This window comes from Perca fluviatilis, chromosome 15 (assembly GCF_010015445.1).
Source record: "Perca fluviatilis chromosome 15, GENO_Pfluv_1.0, whole genome shotgun sequence".
NCBI lineage: Eukaryota > Metazoa > Chordata > Actinopteri > Perciformes > Percidae > Perca > Perca fluviatilis.
In genome coordinates, this window is record NC_053126.1 from 8,277,968 (window position 1) to 8,302,523 (window position 24,556).

At 40.1% G+C, this 24,556-nt stretch overlaps 1 protein-coding gene across 1 annotated transcript; it reads right to left on the minus strand.

Moving 5' to 3' along the window:
* Positions 1-19,770: 19,770 nt before the first annotated feature.
* On the minus strand, positions 19,771-24,304 carry nptx1l (neuronal pentraxin 1 like). The gene is made up of 5 exons (XM_039826258.1): positions 23,757-24,304; positions 23,223-23,430; positions 22,290-22,534; positions 22,008-22,187; positions 19,771-20,990 (listed from the first exon to the last, which is right to left on the minus strand). The coding sequence occupies exons 1-5, from the start codon at positions 24,198-24,200 to the stop codon at positions 20,769-20,771; spliced, it is 1,299 nt and encodes a 432-aa protein (XP_039682192.1). The 5' UTR covers positions 24,201-24,304; the 3' UTR covers positions 19,771-20,768.
* Positions 24,305-24,556: the final 252 nt, after the last annotated feature.

The window sequence follows — 24,556 nt, forward strand, 5'->3', positions numbered from 1 at the left end:
GTTTTTCAGCATCTGGCACTGGCAGACTTCATATAATTGAAGGAAGGATGAATGGAGAAAGGTACCGGGACATTCTTGATAAGAATCTGCTGCCATCCACCAGCATGCTGAAGATGAAACGAGGGTGGACATGATCCCAAACACACAGCCAAGGAAACTCTCAATTGGTTTCAGAGAAAGAAAATCGAACTGTTACAATGGCCCAGTCAATCACCCGACTTGAATCCAATTGAAAACCTCTGGAAAGAAGAGGTTCATAGAAGATGCCCCCGGAACCTTCGAGATTTGAAGCCCGTTTGTGTGGAAGAATGGGCAAAAATCACAGTTGAGCAATGTGTGCGACTAGTTTCTTCATACAGTAGGCGTCTTGAAGCTGTTTTGATTTCTTTGTATGTGTGGATTACTTGGGTTGTTACTGACATCTGGAAAACATTTCGTGCCGATAGCCCCATCAGAAATATCTTTACTGAGAAAAATGTTGACGCATTAAATACTTATTCTCCCCGCTGTGTATGTATATATAGCTGAGATGGCAAACCATAACATTTAGTGCTACATCTTGCAACAGACATTTTTTTGGAGTTTTTGGTCAGAGGATCTCATGTCTCTTTCTCAAGACTCTGTAGTCAGATGAAAAGATTGTAATTTACGTTCCATTGCTGCAGTGAAAAGAACCCAGAATCTGAGTTTCTGTAGCATTTGGAACTAGTTCAAGACAGGATGGAGAACCCTGAGTGATAGTCGCTTGACATAAGAAGACAAGGCACCCATGTTTTGAGTTAGCGGAGCGATCACTTGTGTGGAACTATTCTGACTGAGGTGAAATATGTTTTGAGACATTCAGTATCCAATGTCCTGAGGCCAGTTATAGAAGTCTGGGGAATAAGCTGCCCCCATCACAGTTCTCAGTGACTTGTTATTTTGACTTAATCACAGATGTCTTTGACCCACTGTGTCACTGTTTTCATCACATTATGCCGGATGAAATGCAGGCAGTGCAGACCAGAGCAGTTAAGCTGCTTGCTTTTTGATGAGACTTTTTGGATTATACCTGTTCTTAAATCCCAAACTGTGTGCCAGAGGAGAGATTTGCATAATTCTGCTTAACACTCCCACTGCTCTCTGACATGAAGGACACACAGAGGACCACAGAGTGCTCCAGTTAAAAACAACAAAGCTATCTTAAATACTGCATTCTTTAAATACTCTTCTTTTTATTTTTTAAGCAAATGTTAGTGTCTCCTGTATTTGTAAGTTTCACAACAATCTTGACAGTTGGATGAAACAGTTATTTTGACATGAACTTTAACCTGCATCTGCATAGACGGACACTCTGCTACATCCCAGCTGAAGTAAACACAGAATGCTGGATATGATGTAAAAGGCATTAGTCACAGCTGTTGGCAGTTTCATAAAGTACAATTTACATACATTGTGTAACAGGCGGAAACTAATGATTATTTTAATTATAGATTAATCTGCCATTTATTTTCCTCAATTTTTAGGTCTATCAAATGTCTGAAAGTAGTGACAAATTTCCCAAGACGTCTTCAAGTTGCTTAGTTGCTAGTTTTGTCCAACCAACAGTCCAAACATTAAGATATTCAGGTTACTATCGTAGAAGATGAGAAAACACTGGCTGGAAGAAGCTGGAACCAACACATGTGTTTGGTCATTTTTTTCTTAAATACATATTAACTGAAATGGTTAATCAGTTATCAAAATAGTTCCCAGTTCCTTATCTGTTGATCAAGTAATTGATTAATCGTTAATAGTTTCAGCTCTACTTGTGTATTTTAACAAATAAGAATGTCTGTGATCGATTTTTTTCTCTGCACTGTGAGCTTGCCATTAGCCTATTGATTATCTCTTGCCTTGTCATGAATAAAATTGGTGCTTGCTAGAGAGTAACAGGGTAACATTTCTAATATGGTAAAGACCATCACTGGACTGCAGCGGCCGATGATTGACGTGAAGTTCCAGGCTCCTGCAAGCTGTGGGTCCTCCTGAGAGATGTGATAAAGCTTGACTATTTGCAGGGTGCTGCTGTCAATGCATTGAGCTAGCTTTAAAAGTCACCTTGTGTACTCCTGTCGCAGAGGGAACCTAATTGCGCTGAAACCTGTAGTGTCCAAACGCCACATCCTTTATTCCACACAACACAGGAACACATAGGGGTACCCGAGGCCAGACTCTAACGAAACCCAACTTTCTTAACATTTTCTTGACAATGCCACTTGCCCTGAAAGGAAGAGCCAGACCGAGGTTACGGCAGGAAAGGGCAAAACTGAGTGTGTGAGTTTTATTAAAGGATACTGCAGATTTTTAATGTGCTCAAAGGTTAGACAAAGTAAATGGTGGTGAACTACTGTTATCCTGAAGTCCCAAAGCACCGTTTCATGCCAGTCTTTTTACAGAGAGCTTTCATAACCTCTCCTCTCCTCCTGTCACATGTCTCTGAGGGCTAATTTAGTGGTGGCATATAGATTTGGCTTTTTCCTATTACACTTACAATAGAAAATTAATTGGTTTTCTTTTATGCTGTACTGAACATATGTGGTGTGCTGTAGCAGTCGGTTAATGAGCTATTTGATTTGCATCCTTTATCAATTTATGCTGTATTCATACGCACGCTCGGTACGTGTGTCGGAAAATGGCAAAATACCTCCAGGTTTACATCACAGCAGCATCTAATTCATTAGAACAGCGAAGCTTCCAGTGAGAGCTGACACAGGGTCACTTATGAGGTTTCTTGAAGACAGATTATGTCTCGGACACTATAATGTCTGTTGTCCATTAGTGTAATGATGATCCTCCTGTAGTCTCCAGTGTCATTTAGCGTGACATGATGTACTTGGTTTATTTGTACATAAATGTACCACACAGTACCACATTTTTTTAAAGAGCAGAAGAGATTTTTGGTTGCATGCCTGAATCAAAGGAATAGTTTGGCATAATGGAAAATATACTTATTCGCTTTCTTGCAAAATTTTGATGAGAAAACCACTTTCATGTATGATTTATTGTGATGCAAGCCTAATTAAATAAGCAAAATGAGAGTATTTTGTCCTCCTTGACTTAGGAACTTAAGATGTTCACTTTTTGGAAATGCCTGATGTATTTTGGGTTTAGCACTTTACTGAGAAACACCATTGTTGAAGCACAACCGTCATTTTTCAACCTCACCTTCGTGTATGTTAGCTAAATATGAAGCAACAGCCAGCCGGCGGTTAGCTTAGCTTAGCATAAAGACTGGAAACAGCCAGCTAGCCTAGCTCAGTCCAAAGGTAACAACATTTGCCTGCCAACACCTCTAAAGCTCACTAATTACCACGCTATACAGTATCTTGTTTGTTTAATCTGCACCAACACTGAAGAATAAAAACTTTAACGGGGGTTTGTGTCAAGACCAGCAGCAGTTGCTAGGCAACCATTAGAGACTCCAGGAAATGGACTACTACACACAACCCCTCTTCAGACAGCAAATTGATGTTTTTACACTTTGGTTTTTGCAAGATTTTTACACATTAGACAAGTTATTATTTGTTAATTAGCGAGCTTTAGAGGTTCTGGTCATTTGAATTTGTTGCAAGAGCAAGGCTAGCTGTTTCCAGTCTTTATGCTAAGCTAAGCTAACCTGGTACTGGCTTCAGCTGCATATTAACCTTATAGACATTAGAGCGGTATTGCTCTTCTAATTTTACTATGAAAGCAAATAGCCTAAGCATATTTCCTAAAATGTCGAAGTTCTCCTTTAATTAACTCTAAGAGCCAACAAGAATGACAATATTTTTCAATAACTAAATTATGTTTTTTATCAATATACACACTACACATTCATCAACTCTAAATCAGGTTGCCCTTCGTCATAGGTACACCCGAAAACATTAAGTGTTTCAGCACACGGGAAGCCAGGCAATATGCTGAAGGATTGTAGGAGGCGAGTAGTAAAAAGTTGAAGTTGACACACACACACACACACACACACACACACACACACACACACACACACACACACACACACACACACACACACACACACACAGACACACACTCTCTCTCTCTGCAGGTTGCTCATTAAGTGTGCTATAGAGAGTTCCGAGTTTGTGTGTGAACTTCCCCAGCTCTGCATTGCTGTGCTGCAGAATGTGAAGGAAAGATGGGACAGTCATTGCCAGAGGAATGTTCTACACCATGTGAAGCAGATGACTGTGCTATTCTAGTCTCCCTGTCAGAGAAGACTATATTCGGGAAGGCACATAACTTTTCAGTTTTATCCTCTGGAGTCTGTGGCAACTATTGTAGAAAAAGTTACTCCAGAGCATAGATATTAACCTGTAAGTGGCACATTTTGTAGACAAAATAATTATTCAAGAAAAATAATTAGCTATTGTTAGTTGCAGCCTAATATCTCTCAGGCTGTATTTCTTGGGTGCATTTCCTGCCTTGAAATTAAAAGTGTCATGGTATGAATGAAGTATGTTCATACAATGAACCTTGGGATGCCAGGATTCATTGTGTCTAAGAATGATGATTCACTTTTAATGACCCTTGTAACAGTAATGCCCCTTACTCTATGTCATAAAGTATACAGAACAAAATACCCAACTCTGAAGTCCTTTCTTTGAAACACAATGCTGGAATGTGTGTTTCATGTTTAAAATAATTATGGTAATAATATGGTTATTCTGTTATTCCAAATAAGTTGTTTTAATTTCATTGCAGGAAATGTATTTCATAGACCAAATTACCCAATATGAATGTTCCCTAAGGTGTATTTTGTGCTCCCAAATATAATTGTGTGCCATGAAATGAAGCATGAAACAATTATAAGCATCAGCTTATAATTCTGTTCCTTCCTAAATGTCCTTTAACAACACATTCACTCAATTGTCTAAATTAAGAAGACAAATACAGTAGGAAAAACAAAATCTAATTTGACTTCTCCCCCAAAAAAAGTCTGTTGAGTAAAACAACAAAAGGTGTTGCTCTTGTGTAACTTTTCCCACCTTCTGTCCAGTGCATGTAAACACTGTCCTGTTTTGACAGTTTGTTTTAGTGAAAACCTCTCACAGAGTACCCAGAGCGGCTCCCGGTGCCTGAGGTCATGGATTATTCATGGGATATGGAGGGAGATGACGCAGTCCCATTTTGTGTGCCTCATATTGCAGCGAGCGTGACAGCACCGGTTGCATCAGGTCAACAGAAAAACCTGTCCAGCATTCTAAGTTCATAATCAGGAATGATCGCTAGTGATGAATTAGTGAGTACTAATCAGTGTTTTCGCACGGTTTGTGGAAGATTTGGCGGGGGACTTTAGGGGTCCTTCCTCAAGAAGATGTGATGTTTTTCAATAAAAAAAAAGTGCAATTTCACATAATTTTGAAGCATTATTATTACCATATCTGTGTCTAAAACGTTGGAAAAGCTAGAGCAGATAAATAAATAAATGACACTCAAAAAGCTGAATCACAAAACTTCTGAAGAAGTCCACTGGGGACCGACTACAATCATTAGATCTGAGAAAAGTCTTTTAGTTAGTTTTGACGCTCACATTGATTTTACATTACATTACATTTCTTTTAGGTGGTGCCAAAAGCAGCTTGGGTGCTGCACATAAGCCTTATAATGGTAGGGAAACCCTTGATAATAATACGGTGGTCTAAACCTCTTGTGTTGCTGTTATTTGTTATTTCATTGATTGTACTTCACAAGCATTTTAGTTGACTTACCACATAAAGGCAGAGATAGATTTGACAAGTATTGCAACTGTAAAAACATGGACATGTAGCTAATCATTGGTAAATCGGGCCAACGCCCCTTCTTGATTTCCAGTCTGTATTATTTTCCCCCATTTATAAGCCATCTATGTTTGCCTCTGTGCTCTGCACCTGACAGACTACATGGCAGCAGGAATAGTCCAATAAAAAGGTGGTTTATTTTGTTGTGGATGATGAAATAATTCTGTATTTTCTGTACCTGTTGGTAGTTTCTCCAAAAGGTGGATTGAGCTGGTTCATTTTTTAATCAAACAATTACCACAAACACAGCCATTTTTCACGGAAAGAGCCCTAACAGCTGACAACCCCCTCATCAGGTCCGATTAGTGAAAAAGTTATATAGAAGAAGAATCTCGAAGCTTACAAGCGCTGCACAGAGAAGCTTCTATTTTTCTTACATTAAAGCTAGTTACACATACTGTTCTGATACTTTATGCTTAATTAATGGGCCTGTATTCTCACTATTCCAGGCAGAAAAACCATGTGTTGGAGATTCCTTGCTGCCTGGACCCTCTTTAGACCAACAATGGGAATCAGCGGTGACTCAGATCTCCATGCATACGATATTTCATTTTGGGTCATAAGAAGGCAATCGTGAAAGTGAAAACGGCTACTTAATGTGTGCTCTTAGATTGTTGTTGTTTTTAATAAGAAAGCGCGTAGGAGTGCTGCCTTTTGGGCGAATATTACATCACTGGAGATAAAAGTAAATAACCCAGCACAATTACAGTTCAGATCTTTCTGCCAGTATATGGTCTTCATCATGATCAGAGAGAACCATCCAATCTTTCAGTATCAGTAGGCTATATTGTAATTTACTGCCGGTATTTCAATTTATGGAATATTCAGTGTATTGTGTACTTTGTTTGCACTTGAAAGTAGCCTTAAAGGTCCCATGATATGGTGTTCTTTGGATGCTTTTATATAGACCTTAGTGGTCCCCTAATACTGTATCTGAAGTCTCTTTTATATAGACCTTAGTGGTCCCCTAATACTGTATCTGAAGTCTCTTTTATATAGACCTTAGTGGTCCCCTAATACTGTATCTGAAGTCTCTTTTATATAGGCCTTAGTGGTCCCCTAATACTGTATCTGAAGTCTCTTTTATATAGACCTTAGTGGTCCCCTAATAGTGTATCTGAAGTCTCTTTTATATAGACCTTAGTGGTCCCCTAATACTGTATCTGAAGTATCTTTTATATAGGCCTTAGTGGTCCCCTAATACTGTATCTGAAGTCTCTTTTATATAGGCCTTAGTGGTCCCCTAATACTGTATCTGAAGTCTCTTTTATATAGGCCTTAGTGGTCCCCTACTACTGTATCTGAAGTCTCTTTTATATAGACCTTAGTGGTCCCCTAATATTGTATCTGAAGTCTCTTTCTCGAAATTCAGCCTTGGTGCAGAATTACAGCCACTAGAGCCAGTCCCACAATGAGCTTTCCTTAGTATGTGCCATTTCTGTGTCTGTAGCTATTGAGGAGGAGAGAGAGGGGGGGCAAGGTGGAGGGTGTGGCCTTGACTAACTGACACTTTTCTCATTTGAAAGCCATGATGTCTCTCTCTCTTTGGGTGGGCCAAATTCTCTGGGTGGGCAAAGCAGAGAAAGGGGAGGTAACCTTGCTCCCTATGACCTCATGCGGAGGAGCCAGGGATCCAACTGCCGAACTTCCAATTAGTGGACGGCCCGCTCCACCTGTTGAGCCACAAATGATTTGAGGTGTGTTAACGTTTTCTTAAAAGTGTTATTACCCACAAAAAGAAATTGAAGTTCCATTTCTTTTTCTACAATGAACGCACCCAGTGCGTCTGTATTCCCCAGTGATCTTGAAGCTGTGTGTGCGTGCACTCAGTTAGGAAAAGGGTCTCTGTGTGGTGGATGGATGTCATGGTGATCCTCTGGGAAACTGGAAGCTGCCTGCTCAGGTCAGCTTTAATATTACCCTTTTTGCCAGGTCAGAGGAGACTTTATGGACTCCATCAGTGCTTCCTCTTGTCCTGACAAATACAGACAAGGTCCTTTATCCTTGGCTTTTGTTAATTCCCTACAGACTTTCAGCATCTTACCCAGGTGTTTCTAAAACCTGGTCATGTCACGCTCTGTAATACCCTTGAGACAGTGCGGTCTTACATTGTGACAGGAGGAATTGGAGGCTTGCAGTAGTGATACATCTGAGGGGGGCGCTATTCTCATTGGCCTTTCCTGCTCCAGCTTTTCTGCTCTATAATCTTCCAGCTCTCCTTCAGTCATTTCTTTACTCAAGCTCTCTTCCACAGTGTCACCTTTAGTTTTTTTTTATGATTTCTATGAGTTTCAGCTCTTCCTCCTCTATAGTGAGGAGGACTGAGGTCTGATTAGCCCTAGCGATGTCCTTTCTCCCTTCTTTCATTTTCTCTGGCGCAGCTTTTTTGCCATCTCTCCTCTTTACTATCAGCCTGGTGCCCCACTCTGACTGAACCGCTTTCAGGCCTTTTTTTATTTTTTATTTTTTATTTTCAAGGCCACCTCTTAACCTGCGATTTGCTTCATTCCTGACAACCCATATCTGGTCTTTTTTCTGTATGCAGACCTTTTGTAAAAGGGTGTAGATCTGATTTTCTGTCTTTGTCATAGTTTTTTTGTAGTTATAGTTTTCTGTTTGAACATATTTCAAAGCATGTCTAAGCTGAGAGGTAGTTATCCAGTAGCTGTGGTAGTGTGGGCAGTATTGAAAGCCTTTTATTGTCATTGTACACAATACAATGAAATTAGGAGCGCTGATCGGTGAAATTAAAAACACACAGGAAAACACCACAAAAACAAAACAACTTCAGCAAACAAAAGTCCACAGCCGAAAACACAGGTTCTAAAATATTAGGTTAAATAAATACAAAAATGCAATGTAATTATGCACTGGAATAAGAACATGTATTGCACCAGAATCGATTTAATTATTCCACTAGCATTAATGAAATTACTGCACTAGAGTAAATGTTAATATTGCACAAGTTCCAGTAGGATTGTCCTAAAAACAGGCAACATATTGTAAGTTAAGCATTGGAGGTAAGTGTGCTTATGGCCCAGGGAAAGAAACTCTGTGCTTTGATGGTCCTGTAGTGCCTGCCGGAGAGCAACAGGTCAAACAGGGGGTGTCCAGATAGGGAGACTCCTTTTTAGAATTTTTTTGGCTCTGCAGAGGCAGTGGGAGCTGGAGATCTCTTCCAGGGAGGGCAGAGGGCAGCCGGGGATTTTCTGTGTGGTGTTGATGACCCTCTGAAGAGCTCTGCTGTCTGCTGCTGAGCAGCCAACGTTCCAAACTGACATGCACTACGCCATTACACTGTCAATGGAGGAGCGGTAGAAAGCCATCAGGAAGTGTAGTCGCATGCTATGTCATGTTAACAATCGCAGTGGTGTTTGCAGACCAGGAGAGGTCCCCCGAGATGGGGGTTCCCAGAAAATTCCCCGTTGAGGTAGATTGGGGTAGGATCCGCTCTGTGCTTTCAGAGTTCCTTTTATTTTCCTGCATGTTGTGTTTATCTAACAGTCTGTCCCATCTTTGGGTATTCCAAGGGTAAATTATATTTGTAGTTATCCATTTTGATGTCTTTACTTTGCCTTTTGTTTTCCACTAATACATCCTGCTGTGACACTGGCTTCACAGTACTTGTGTTTACTTCATACAGTATCTTGTCAACTCTTGTCATTGAACTTTCTGCATCTCTGCTTTATTTGTGCAGTTTGTAATTGCTTTTAGTCACCTTCAACATTTGCTTGATTTTTTAAATATTTCAATGACTAGAGCCCTGAGCACTAATTACCGGACAATCTCCGTTATTTTGAGTTCTATACTGGGTAGTGGTAAGGGACAACGGCAAACAACTGTCTGAAATAATGGTTAATGTTTCCCTGGTAAATTAATCCTTTTCACTCTTCACCTGTCCTTGTTTTTTTTGTCGCTCAGCAAAAATCCACTGAAACATTTATTTAGTTTGGAGTCGCCTAGTGCTCTCTCCTGAATCATTCTTTTGTAAATTTACATTGCAATCAACCTGCTTTTAAAATAAAAACAAAGGGGTTATACTGTACATACCTGAAAAAGATGACCTCCACCTCCAGTTTCTTTGCAGGATAAACTCTACCTTTTTTTTCTTTAAACCTGAAGCTGTTTAGATTGAAGTCAGTTTACCTTGACATAAATTCCATCTGTTCAATATTGCTTCTGACTACATTCATTTTGTTACACCTACGTGCGGGATGGTATGATGGACTGTTTTGATTTCTGTCAAACAGTTCAGTCAATTACAAGCTTAGGACACCGTCCTTCACTCACATGGTACTGAACTATATACTATACCCTCCCACATAACTTGCGTTCATTTAAAGTTGTGCTCCTGTGGAGAAATATCCCTTTTGTATCTGTCCAAACATCATTTCACTGCAAAACGACATTTATTGCTAGTTTGCAAGTATAACAATGTACAGTATCTCACTTGCCAGAATATTTTTTATGGAATCGTTCGCTGGTGTCTGTGCTTTTTTTTAGTGCTATGCGCAAGTTTACTTTTGACTAGGGATAGACCGATTATCGGCCCTCCCCAATTACTGTTGATAAACCGATTGTTAAAAAGTGTGCTACTTTGGCTCCGCTACAGCTCTGTCTGTCGCTCTGCTTCGGTTTCACTCACCACTGAGTCTGACTTAATGTCCCGCCCACAACACTATCTGACTCTCTTTTACTGCGTATTATGTTGAAAGTTTGTAATGTATTAAATACTTCCTTAAAGCAATTCAAAAAAGTTTTGACTTAGATTTTCAATTTCACTGTAAATGTATATCGGTTCCAAATATTGTTTGTCGGTTTCATTAACTACTAATAATCTGTGTCGGTATCGGCCTTGAAAAACCAGTATCGGTCGATCTCTACTTTTGACAGAATTTGAGTTTCCTGCCTCATAGTGCACCTGCCAGGTTAGGTAAGGACACCTGCGGTTCCTCTGTCACTGCTTGCCTCAGCGCTGCTGCCACGCTCTTAGTGATTACTCTTGCACACGGAGCAGACCTCCACGCGCCACGCCACCTGGTGTGTGTGTGTGTGTGTGTGATGGAGGGCTCTGTGGTGGCTGTTTGTGATTGACCTGATTATGGAAAACAGCCCCTGGCATTGCTCCCATGGGGTGCAGGGATTGTGGCATCTTCATGAAAAATATTCCTGTTGTGCCGGCTTCTGTCATAAGACGCCTGTGGATAAAGCCCAGCCATGGCATACTGCCAAGAGCAAGAGAGGAAGGAGCGTGAGTAGAGAAAGGGACCATTTTAAAGATGGAGGGAGATTGATGATGAGGAAGAGATAAAATTATGCGTCATGTCAGATTTATGGTAAATATTAGCATCCTGGTGATAATTACAGTCAGATATGTGGGATGTTTGCAAGCAGGCTCTGATATTTCCCACTTTGCATCTCAAAATGTGGAAGTGAATCAACAAAAGTTGCAAACAGGAAAAAAATCACCAAATTGGGCAATTTAGGCATACACCAATACAATCCATTCAAATTATAGTAATTTAGTAAGAATAGCGATTTCCAAAATGCACTCAGTTAAACTTTGGTATTGTAGAAGAAGTAGCTTCATGCAAATCTGTAGATCTAAATATGACTGGTGTGGTATAATATAATCCAGTCGAAAAATATATAGATTACAGGTAACCAATACATTGAAATGCAATCCTCTTCCATATATTGTTATCAGTGCTGGGTGCACAAAAGCTGCAACAAGCCAACACTACCCTTAAACACTGAAGACTAATCTCTTCTACCAATAATCCTACATTCAATCTGACCATTGGAGAGTTAAAATGCAAGTCTTGTGTGCAGAGGCGACCAGAAACGAGCTGCAGAGAGGGGGCATTGAGCCAAAGGAAGGAAGACCGCCAGGAAGTGTTGAAATGCACCACTTATCCCCTCTACCATCTATTAGACAAGAAAAATAATGCTCTTATAGGAGATGCACTGACAACACAAGTTTAGACTCCCAGAGTGTTATATTTTAGAAAAATAAAAATCAGCTGTTGGACTGTTGGGGTCTTTTTGTTGCAAATGGCGGTTGTGGACAGGCGGACAGAGGTCTGTGTTAAGTGTCATAATGTCCTGTCATCTGCACTATAGCGTATTGAAGACGCTGTAGAATAACCTGGGATTGATGAACAGTTACATTATGAGTCTGACGTTGATTAATAATGGTAAACATGAAACCCTCAAACTGTAAAACTTTGGTGGTTGTGTTAGATTGTCATGCGACTGTAACACCCTAGCTCCTGTGGATCATTAAATCTCTAGCAGACACAACGCTGCCTGTCACACTGCCAATGTGGCTCAGTATGTATCTCAAGTGTACACTGTGGAGTTCATAATATGTGTGTAAAGTACAAACAAAATTGAGCGACTATAGTGTTTACACTTACAACAATCCAATATAATCTCTCCCTTTGAAAAATAATTTGATACCTACCCACCTGGCAAACACTTCAAGGAAGCGTTAAGAAAACAGTGGTGTGATTTTGTGTTTGCATTTCCCTTGAGGAAGGACATGTTTTGCATATATTTGGTCCGAGGCTCATTGGGTGATACTCTGAAGAGGGAATTTCCCATGTTGGGAAGAAATCAATTATTCATTCAGTAGCATGGAGGGTTGAGCACGACCCTGACAGCTGCAGAAGTAGCTCTGAGATTAAGGACAAGTATGGATAGATGTGTGTCTCATGTATATTCTGTTTCACCATGCAAGCCAAAGTCCCTTTTGTTTGGTCCTCCATTGGCATCCCATATTTGTTTAAAGAGTTCATCAGCAGTACTGCGTGCCCAAGCTTTACTGTAATGATATTTAAGTGGTGCATTAAGATATTACTCATGGAACCAATCAAATGCTAAAAATCCTAAAAAAGAAAAACACGTCTCAGCGTTTTTGCAGTAAGCGCCGTATGATCCAATAAAAGGATACTAATGGCTTACGCAAATGATGCAATCAACCTCTCAAATATTACCATTTTCCTATTTGTGCAGATAATCTCTTTGCCATTAAAAACACATTTCCCTGAACAACAACATTGATCAGCAGATTGCCTGTGTCACCAGTATTATAATTTTTCAAAGCAAAGCCGACTCTTATTCAGCTTCAGTGGGACAGTTAAATGTCTTTCACGCCCACCTAGAGTTTTTGTTTGTTTTCCTATTCTATTGTCATGAATTTTTCATCAGCTACTTGATGAGCGATTCATGTGTGCCTTATAAAGCACAGTAAGGAGTCGTTGGGTAGGGGATGTTTTCTACTGTCCCACTGCTACAATACAGTGGCTTTTTGCCGGAAGAGACGACCACCTCAACATATGTTTGATTGGTCTCTCAAGTTTTCTTCTTTTGTATGGGTTCATGTGGTACAGGGGTCTGATAAACGTACTTCTTTCTAACTCCACACCCCCAGGTTATTTTCATTTTCAAACTTGTAGGCTTCAGCCCCAACCGACACTGAGGCAATTTAGCCTTACTTATGCAGTGGTGCTTCTCAAACCCTGTAGCCCATGTAACAGACTTTGATGTGTAAAATCAGTGGAGTTCTTCTTCAATTCTCACGTTATCTGAATTTATCAGTTCAGTTTTTGTTACATTCAATTGTCACTTTCTTAATAAGATAAATAGAAGACATTTCTAGCTATGCTAGCAGCTATTAGGTTGACATTTTTGCTTTTCAGTGAAATGGCTCAATAACTATGGGATTATGGGATATTACAACCAAATATGGTACACACATTTGTGGTCCCCAGAGCATGAATTGGAATAACTTTAATCCCTGACATCTAGTACCTTGGAAAAATACTTTATGGATAAATACCTGCAAAACGAATGACATTCCCATCACTTTTGACTCTATTTTTGTGTTTACGCTGTACGCTAAACAGAGACAGTGGACATGGTAAACATTATACCTGCCAAACATCAGCATATTAAAGCATACCTGTCAAGTTTTGGATTTGAAAATAAGGGAAATTTTCCGGCGCCCACTGCGAGCAGTCCCACCACCCCAACCAAGCTCCATGGCTTACATTTTAAGACAGGTGTACAAGAAAGCTAAAATCACCACTTGATGCAGAATGCTGAAAACATTTACAATTTATAATATTGCTTGTCTTTACATTTACATTTCATTTTCATTCCACACATTCTTTTCATTTCATATTGCTTTTCTTTTACAGTTTTTCTTTTCATTTCACATAACTTTTCTTTACTCTTTTAGTGAGTTATTGTACAAATTTGTTGCAGACTTTGCATTCTTTAAGACTGTTTTGGAAGGAGTGTATTTGTGGGCTGGGCCAGAGTGTTTACAGTTTTTTCCAATTGCTAACACACTAAAATGACATGCATAGCACAATTATTTGAACTGACACACAGAGAGCAAAACCTCTTCTCAAGTCTCCAAAAGTCTAAACACATTTTCTGCTTTACACACATTTTGCAATTCGAAATGGCCCTTTTTAAATGCACTGAACACGGTTCTCTGCATAAGGCACAACAATCTGACATAAAGTCACATGTCTGCCATTTCTAAACACTGCCATTCAAAATGACACTACATGAGCTAATTGGCCAACATATGCGCCACCTGGCCAAACACCTCAATGCTTTATTGTTACCACTTCAATCATAAAGTAAGCACCATAAAAAGACCACATGTGAGCACCTCTTTTTTTTCTATATATTTTTTCTGCAATTTTCTTTTTCAGTTTACTGTTTGTTGTGAGCATATTTCTGTTCAGTCCTATGTAAATATATCTGCTCTCCATATGTTGCACTGACTTGTTTGGTTAAGAATTCAAACATAAATGTTTCAACATCATGTGTGTGTATCTGCAGATAGATAGATAGATAGATAGATAGATAGATAGATAGATAGATAGATAGATAGATAGATAGATAGACACTTTATTCATCCCGAAGGAAATTTTAGGATCCAGTAGCTTAGACAACCTTACTGTAACACAACAAACACATATACACACATGTATCACACATACATAAGAATAAAAATAAAAATGAAAATCACACAGAAATGCAGTGACATGATAAGAACTGTGCAATGACCATGCTAAGGTCTGTGCATGTGAACAATCTGACGAATTTTCCACAATTTGAACTATTTTAGTATTATGACAAAGCATACGAAAGATGAGAGTGCTTTTCATTATGCCCAACAGTGTGTAGTTGGTTAGACAAAAATCTGGTAATATGAATGAAGTGTGTGTCATGTGGTGCAAAAGTTTGATTTTGATAATGCTATATGTAGTTTTGGTTGCAGTGCTTCATTTTGCAGGATATATATGGTATTTTGCAGTTTGGGTGTGTGGTTTTGTGAATTGTGTTAAGTATTTTGATAAAACCACACTAGTTTGCAAAATTGTGTTTCAGCAATTGGAAAAAACTGTAATTTTACATGAGAGTAGAGCGCAAACAGTCTAACGTCATTCTCTGTAACAATCTTTCGTACCATGCTAACACCCTTTCTGAACTTGCATTGCTATGGGGAAAGTCTAGTAAAGCCTTCATAAGTTTTTTTTCTTTTTTTTCCCTGCGTTGTCACTCATCATATGACCTCACACTAAACTCGCGACAACTGCCACCTACAGTACCTGTAGTAGGCTACTGCCTACTGCAGGTGGAAGTTATCGCGAGGCTAATGACAGAGCTCAGATTGGGAATGTTTTTTTTTTTTTTTTTACTCCGCTCGGGCCCGGGCTATTATTATTTTTTAATAACGCAGGTTAAGATACGGGAGATTTACGGGAAAATACTAATACGGGAGGACGGCGGGAAAGAAGGGTAAAATATGGAACTTTCCCAGCCAAAATGGGATACTTGACAGGTATGTATTAAAGGTGCAGTATGTAAGACTTATAAAACTAACTTTCTGTCATATTAGCTGAAACTGACCCTATATTCGAGTAGAACTACATGAAGCAAGTCATTTAAAAATAAAATCTGTCTCCTCTGGCACCACCTACAGCCTGTAGTGAGATTTGCAAAAATCCAAAGCTCCCTGTTCAGATGCACCTATCAGTGCCAGGGGGGGTCTAACTGCGTGTCAATCACTGCTCATGCACACACATTCATTCTCCCTTGTGGGGGGAGGGGCTTAATAGACCGTCATGTTAGCATGCTGATGTTAGCAGTTAGCTCAAAGACCCACTGTGCAGTACAGCTTCACAGAGCTGCTGGCATTAGAGCTGTAATCGGGCCTTAAAAGTACGTCCCGAAAAGGCCCGAGCCCGACAAATACATTTTGATTGACAGCTTTTTAAAAGCCCGAACCCGTTTACAGCCCGACTGTAGGCCTACAAAAGACTCATTAGAGTGTCGGAGAACAGCAAAGATCTTCAGCTCTAGCTGGCATGGCAGTAGTTTAGGTTTGTATTTCTGTGTTACTTCGTACAGGACGAGGATCTCATACTGAGCTACATTTATTTTTTCTGTTCAGTGTGAAGAGGGATAGTTGCTGATGTGTGTGAGTACAAATTAAATATGTGAAAAAAGTTGGATGTTTACAAGCACCAAGAACTGGCGAATCCATCTGCAAATCTTGAAATTGGATGCTGTTATTGAATAATGCAGAAAAAAAATGCAGCAAATAAATGGTCTCCTTAATGACGTAAAAGGCTTGTTTTTCACAAACCCTCTCCACTAAAACAGCTCAGTAATTTCAAGGACAGTAGCACAATTCTCTATGGAAAAGCTTCTTTTTTTTAAACAGATGTAATGAATGTGCGTCATGTGCTATTCAAACAAAGAGTGAAATAAGAGAAGCCAGATGTGGTGGATAAAAATTCATCTCATATTTGACCCGTCCTCTAACCTAATTTGAATCTGAGTGCATGCAGGAACAAACCAATTAGGGCTGAGAAAAGCTGGGGATAGGTCAATAGGCTGGCTATTATCTCGCTGTGCCAAAAATGTACCTGACAAGATATGGGGCAAGATTTAGGTCAAGAGAGAATTTTTTTTTTTGACAATTGTGGTCTGTACTGGAGGTCAACAAGGTCTGGTGGATGTTGAAGTTGATATCTTCCTCAGCCTCCAGTGGCCACTCAAGAAGAGATCATACTGTGTATGTGTGTGTCTGTCTGTACCTGTCTGTCTGTCTGGATATGTAGTCGTGTTTGTGTGTGACTTTTGCTTCTCAACAAAAATAATTTGCACTGAAATCCAACACCAGATGTGTCAGACTAGCCATCAGTAATGGCTGTGCGATAGGTATGGGCTGAAGTTCGTCTGGTGCCTGGGGAAAAACTACTGATGTAAAGATGTCCCAAAGCCTCATAGGTAGAGAATGGAAACCAATTTGCGGGACGTGTGACCCGACTGTAGTGGGACTGAAGGACCTCACTAACAATAAAGGAAAGACCTTCAGACCCTACTATCCCCTCTAATGCGAGCAGAGTCAGCTTTGATTAATTTGGATAGAGATGTATGACCTCAACACCAACCTTTTGTTGACAGAAATAGCGTGTGTTTACAATTTATGTAGTGTGTAAAAATGTGTGTACTTACAGTGTAAATGTAAGGGTGTATCTGTACTCCATTGCAGAAGTGATTTATTTCTGGTTGAGAAGCTGGTGTATCTACAGCGTACTCCTCAAGAACTTCTCGTGAACTTTACCACCTCGAGATTGAATCTCATTAAAGAAAAGTGACGTTTTTGAAAGGCGGAGGCAAGATCACTTTCTTAATCCTTTATCTATTCTTCATGGACGAAAAGTTCAAATCCCACATGCAGATATGTTTCGGAGTATTTGTACTGGTTTACATTATGCTATGGGATTTTTCTATTTGCCATCATTTAAATGGGACTAAGTAGGATTTCACCACAATAAAATAGCCTATTTGTCATATACTGTAAGAAATACAGTATATGATTGTAAAACATGGTAAAAAATAAACCACTTAACTTTTTTTTCTATCTAGTGTTGTTTTTCTAGACTCATGTATAGGCCTGAACCGTGCCATACTGAATTGTGCGAGAAGTTGTGATGAAACCATGTAAAGAAATATCAACAGTTAAAGCCATTTAAAGGTGGAGTCTGCAATTCTGGAGAAAAATTGTTGATATTTGAACTCAACTGTCAAACAAATATCCCATCAGTGCTCCTTCAGAATGTTAGCATGAGCCAGATTTACCATCCCTGTTGCTCCCAATAAATTTTTTCTTTATACATCTATGGCCTTTCTCCTGTCCTTTGCACGAGCATGAACGGAATAGGGTTGTATGACTCGGTCAGAGCCACTTTGTTGTTTTCCATTTACAGAGCTAAGGCTGTGTATGAACACCGGATTTCTTTTCAGCGCACACACAGAATTGCCTACTAGCGGACCGTGAGGAGATATTCATTGAATTGAAACAAGTTTATTGGATTAGAATCGTAGACCACCTTTAGGTAATCCAGTTTTAATTGGCTTAAAGCTTAGAGGTGCTCTTCAGTATAGCAGTTTTATATTAACCAAGTATTGATACTGATGCTACTAAGAGAGGTGCAAATTGCTCAATGTTTACTGTCTGGAAGATTTTTAATGAGATAGTGACATGAAACTTTCTGTTGCCTCTTGACAGTTAATTTGAGGATGCTACTGTATTGTTGGCACACAGGCGTACTGTAGTCTCCCCAGAAAAAAGGTACTGCTGTACGAATTGTGTTGATTGGACAGTAGACTTTATTTCATGGTCATTGAACTGAATATGCGTAGACAGATTTTTTTGTTGGCCTCTTGGTGGCAGCGCAAACAAGCCGTAAAAAACACCCCAACACTGACATATTATCATGTTTTAGGCTGTTATGGCCAACTTTGTAGCAAACAGTTGCTTATTTACTCCATAGACTGTATATAAAGATGGACGACGCGTGTCAACTTCCTCCCACTGTATGAATATGAAGCCAAAATATCCCGGATACAGGCGCTGCCATCTTGTAATTTTGGAGCCAGACTCTGCGCATATAATGATCAGATGGTGGAGCCGCCCTATCAGTCCCGGCCATACACTTGCCCGACCAATCGTGAGTCAATCATAGCTGTCAATCATGACGTTTTTCCTAATTTCTATACCATCAAATAATTAATAAAAACCAAACCTATCAAAAATTAACACTGAACAAACATCGGTGTGATAAGATCTACCTATTTGAGGTGTTGGCTACTTAGATTAGTTTGGCTCATGTCCCATCAGCTAACATGGAGGGGGCGTGATTTATGACCTATACCGCTGCCAGCCACCAGGGGGCAATCAAGATGTTTTGGCTTCACTTATCGTGTCTATGCATCAACCCTTGATTTACACACCCAGCAGAAACGGAGCAACATTATCATCTACTGGGAGTCGTTTTTCTGGACACCTAATGAATATAATATTATAATATATAATATTCACTCCGGTTTTAGTCTATATCCATGACATTCCACTTCTGGGATTGCTCCGTTGCCGCTGGAAATTTCACTCTTTTCGGCCGGATGTCCGGTACCTTCCGCTTTCTTTGTGTTGGAATTTTAAACTCGGGTTGATTTATGAAGACTATGGTTAACTGCTCCTCAGATCTCTGCAGGGTAAATCCAGACAGCTAGCTAGACTGCCCAAGATGATTGTGATTGGTTTAAAGAAATGCCTATAAACCAGAGCGTGTATTTCTTCCATCCCTGAATGCTGTGTGGACTAGCCAGACCCTTTTCCGCAATGCTATGGAGGACGGTCTGGCAATGCAAATCTACTCTGGTTTTAGCTCTGTTTTTGGTCACCAACTCCTGACAAAAATATCTGGCTTTTTAGCTGCTAAATGCTCCACTTTGTTCACCAGCTATTCTGCCATTTGGAAAGCCTCCATTGTACACTAGACCTTTTATTGTAGCAAATTGAGACCATATTTCATCAGATCTGTGCGTCATAAAGAGTGTGCACATTTCTCGAATAAATGTAACACCTGTGTATGATTCAAGTATCACAATTTATTACAAAAACTAGAACTTTTTTTTAATCTGTCCGTGTTGCCATGCTTTAAGCATATAACAATACAGTATAAAATCTCAAACCAGAAGTCAGATAGTAAAAGCAAAGATCATAGATGCTGACGCAGCATTTACAGAAGTTAAGACATGCTGTTACTGTACAGAGAACATTTCCATTGAAGTACAAACATCTGCCAAATGCGTCATTATCATCAATGAATTGCATTTTACAATAAACAATCTCATCCATTTACAATGAACAATCTGATCCTACCTCCATTCAGAGTCTTACAAGAAACACTTCTTTTCAAAATGAATTAACAGTAAAATAAACGAACACTGCAAATCATAATGAATGTGCTGAGTTTTTTTTTTCAACAGCCCAAGGCACTCAGGCTCGAAGGTTGGCAATAAATACGTCCTTTACACAAAATCACGTCAAGCAAGTGGTGGTAGAGAACAAATGGTGAGAGAGAAACAATGTTGTCTAATTCGTGACCTCTTGAAGAGCACGTTCCTTTTAAAGAAGTCCACCTAGTCCTTTTTCACAGTGAAAATCCCTGGCAGTCGAGACAGAAAAGACATTTGAAGAAGTCAGTCATTTTTGTTGAATTGCGTGACATCTGTTGGCTAAAAACTACATGACCTACTGTACTTTTGATGCTGGCCGGGCATTTTGGTCTCAGAGAGCATCCTCTGCTCTCTGGAGCGGCTCCGGGCTGCTTTTTTTTCAAACCACAATTAGGCTTGACGGTGCATTCGAGCACCACAGGATGCCAAAGCGTCCATTTGCAGTGACCTGTTCCTCATGAATATCTGGTAAAAAATCTATCCAGTGTCCACAATTGATCTTTTCGAATATCTATAACAAATCCAGATGCTATTCATTGAAATAATCCTGATCTTTCACTTTAGTTTACCGATGCTGTGACAACAGAGTGGCTTTAACAAATGTGTTGATCTTCTCTTCCCTGCAGTTCAGTTGAGCTGGCGACAAGCTTCAAATGTCCACTTCGAGGCACCTCCGTAAATATCAAGGTTTGTCTCCAGCCACGCAAAAACGTTGCCCACCTGTGCCTTGCTGCTGCACGTCGCTAGATTGTATATCTCTCCGACAGATAGTTTCCGATCCCAGATGTGAAAATTTGCCAGGTCTCCAACAAAAGCTTGTGTGGCATCAAATCCTCCTCCCAGCATGTCCTGTGGAAAAAACAATGAATTTAATCAAGGATGATATGATTTTTCTGCTCCGGCTGCTTCATGGAAAAAAAAAAAGATTGCCTCTTGGATTATCTGGATTTTTTTTTTTTTTTTTGATTAAATTAAATGAGGCATCTTCAATCCACTGGGATTCTTGATCAGTTCCAGTTAAAGATCCAATCACTTTATTTCACCTATAAGGTGATTTACAGCGAGGATGGACTTGAAAATTGAAAATGTCACAATAAAATGGAAACAAATGACTTTTCTACCTTGTTGGCTAGTTTGCCACATCATGACACACACCTGTTGTATTTAACAAAGTCTTTTAATAACCCCTGTGCATTATGTCCTGCCCCAACATCCTGTTATAGCGAATAAAGTAGGACGTACAATACAGGCCAAAAGTTTGGACACACCTTCTCATTCAATGCGTTTTCTTTATTTTCATGACTATTTACATTGTAGATTCTCACTGAAGGCATCAAAACTATGAATGAACACATATGGAATTATGTACTAAAAAGTGTGAAATAACTGAAAACATGTCTTATATTTTAGATTCCTTAAAGTAGCCACCCTTTGCTTTTTTGATAGTGCCGCAAACCCTTGGTGTTCTCTCAATGAGCTTCATGAGGTAGTCACCTGAAATGGTTTTCACTTCACAGGTGTGCTTTGTCAGAGTTAATTAGTGGAATTGTTTTCCCTTATTAATAAAAAAGCAAAGGGTGGCTACTTTGAAGAATCTAAAATACAAGACATGTTTTCAGTTATTTCACACTTTTTTGTTAAGTACATAATTCCATATGTGTTCATTCATAGTTTTGATGCCTTCAGTGAGAATCTACAATGTAAATAGTTATGAAAATAAAAAGGAAACGCATTGAATGAGAAGGTGTGTCCAAACTTTTGGCGTGTACTGTATGCTCTCCAAATGTAGTTTGTGTGGCTTGAAACGTAATGTGTTTACCATCATGAAGGTGGAAAGCATTTGAAACAGGTGTGTGTTGTGTTTACCTGCTCTTGACCGAGGATCAGCAGGCCCTGTGGTTTGATAGGATGATATGGAGCCAGGTTCTCTCCACTCCCTCTCTTGACGCCATCTTGGAAAGCTTCCCAAACACCATCACGAGTGGTCCAGGTTATGCAGATGTGGTGCCACTTTCCATCATTGATAAGGATAGGCAGCTTAGCAACCTAGAAGAAGATAGATATGACGTGAATGTTTGCTGCAGTAAATAAATACACTTGTTTAAAATCAATGCATGGCAACATTTCCACTGTGTGCGTTAGACATGCCTTGTCATTTATTAGTAACTCCATTGGGTTGTTTCCCCACTCTATGAGGACCAGCTCGTTGGCTTGACCCGGAACCGCGTAGGAGAAAGGTGTGCCCACTCCCGGAGACGCGTTGGACTTCAGCCACATGCACACAGTGAGGGCGTACATCTCTGGCAAACTCTTCTTCACTTTTGCGTACATGTAGTTGGTTCTCAGTGGGAACGTGAGCTGAAATTTATCCAGAGGCCTGTTCTCTCTTTGACCTGTGGAGAAGAAATAGATAACAGTTGGGTTCAGACACTTTGGAGAAGGACATATCAGTGCGCTTTTTTATTTTGTCAAACACACAGGTACTTCATTCAGCCCATGGCACACATCCTGGGGATTTACATTCTGTAGGAATTACATGTTACACAACAAATTCACAATTTCCAGATTTGCTGTAATCTCGCATGATAAATCTACCACAGGAGTACTGACGCTGTTAACCTTCATCTCTTGTTTTCTTCCTCTCTCTATTTTACTGCCACACAAGTTTTTTATTTTTTATTTTTATTTTTGTATCAGAGCTGTCCCAAACAAACACAGAGCAAATGGAGGGATGGATCGCTCACTGCGTGTTTAAAAGGCTTTAATCTGTATGAATTAGAGCAGAATTACCGGGCTGCTTCAGCTTTGTGCGGATGAGTAAAACATTAAATCGACTGCTGATGTCATAAAAGCTTATAATGCCAAAGTGGATGTGCAGAGAAGAGTTTTTTATTTTTAGTTTTTTTGCATGTTCCGTCCTCACTCCTGCCCTCCACACTGAGGCGATCTGATACTGTATCTCATCTCGGATGCTGATCGTTATCATTTCTCGATCATCGATCATTCCACCCATCCATCTCTACACACACCCACCGAACCCTCCCAGATCTCCTTTTACTTTTTGTGCGCAAGCCTATATACCTTTCTCCAGGTCGGTGATCCTCTGGTGTAGAGATGTGAGGGTAGACTCCACTCTCCCACGCTGCTCCGTCTCATTGCGAAGTCCGGGCTTCCCTTCCTCGATGCTGTTCACTCGGGACAACACCTGCTTCTCCAGGTCGTCGATTTTACTTTGGAGCAGGTCTTTGAGGCTGTTCGCCTGCACCGAGTTGTTACTTCTGCTGAATTGCTGTTAGGGGGAAAAGAAGCATTCAATGTACAGAATGAGTGTGAGTGGGAGGTAATACTTGTTTTATCTAGACTTATTGCAGTGCATCTGGACATGCAATTTAACGTATATTTGGGGAGGTTTATTTTTCTTGTGTGCTCATAAAATGGCACATTTAAACGTAATATTGGCAATAAGAAACCCGAATCACTTATTATTATTATTATTATTATTATTATTATTATTATTATTATTATTATTATTATTATATGAGTCAAGAAAAGTGCCTTGTTTTGTAATTTGGAGTTTTGCGCAGCGTCACCCAAAGTGTTGTAAAACGTCCCTACCTCCAGGTTTTCTAATCTCTGTTTCAGCGACTGTAAAGTCTGTGATAGTTGCGCCAAAGTGTCAGCGGGGCCCCTCGATACATCCCCCATTGTGTTTTTGGTCCCAGCTTCTTTCCTCCTGCCCCCGGGCCGCGCGTCCCCGGGCTCGGCGCCGCTCTGGCTCTCACACCGAGCCAACTTTGAGGTCAGTTCTCTGATAGTCTCTTTTTGGTTCATGATCGTCTCTTTCTGCTGCAAAACCGTCTCCCGCAGCTGCATAACAGTGGTCTTCAAGTCCTCTCCTGGCACACTGTTCTGCAAAGTGGCTGCGCAAATGTCCATATCCTTGGGTACGGACGTGCAAATGAACTGCGTCTGTCCGCCAAAGGCTTGAGATGAACTCTCCAAAAACAGGCATGAAAATAGAAAAAGTCTCCAACAGATTCCGTTCTTTGTTGCCTGCATGTCTTCTTCGGTGCTGGGTTGGGATTTGTTTTTGGTTGATGAGCCGCAGTGACTTGATGCGCTCGGATCTCCTTGTTGGTGTACTCCGTTTGTGGGAGCGCAGCCGTTTTTATACAGCGAGCCTGGTTCTGCGCAGAGCAGGTTCACTGCATCACGACCGGAGGGGAGGGAATCGCGCTGTCCCTGTTCAATCGGCTCCAGGAGCAACGTCACATTCAGGAGATGAAACCCATTTTGCTTTCAGGCTCCCACATGTTAAATCTTTGATCACTTCGACTATTTGTCATTTCTCTCTGTGTATTATTAATCTGAAAAACGCGCATTTGTAGGCAGTGAAGACGGATTGCATGGATGGC

Excerpts from the sequence above, each read along its gene's own strand:
- nptx1l (XM_039826258.1), bottom strand. The coding sequence starts at position 24,200 with ATGCAGGCAACAAAGAACGGAATCTGTTGGAGACTTTTTCTATTTTCA. Across the intron at positions 23,431-23,756 it reads AGAGATTAGAAAACCTGGAG|CAATTCAGCAGAAGTAACAA; the intron begins GTAGGGACGTTT and ends TCCCCCTAACAG. Across the intron at positions 22,188-22,289 it reads AGTTACTAATAAATGACAAG|GTTGCTAAGCTGCCTATCCT; the intron begins GCATGTCTAACG and ends ATCTTCTTCTAG.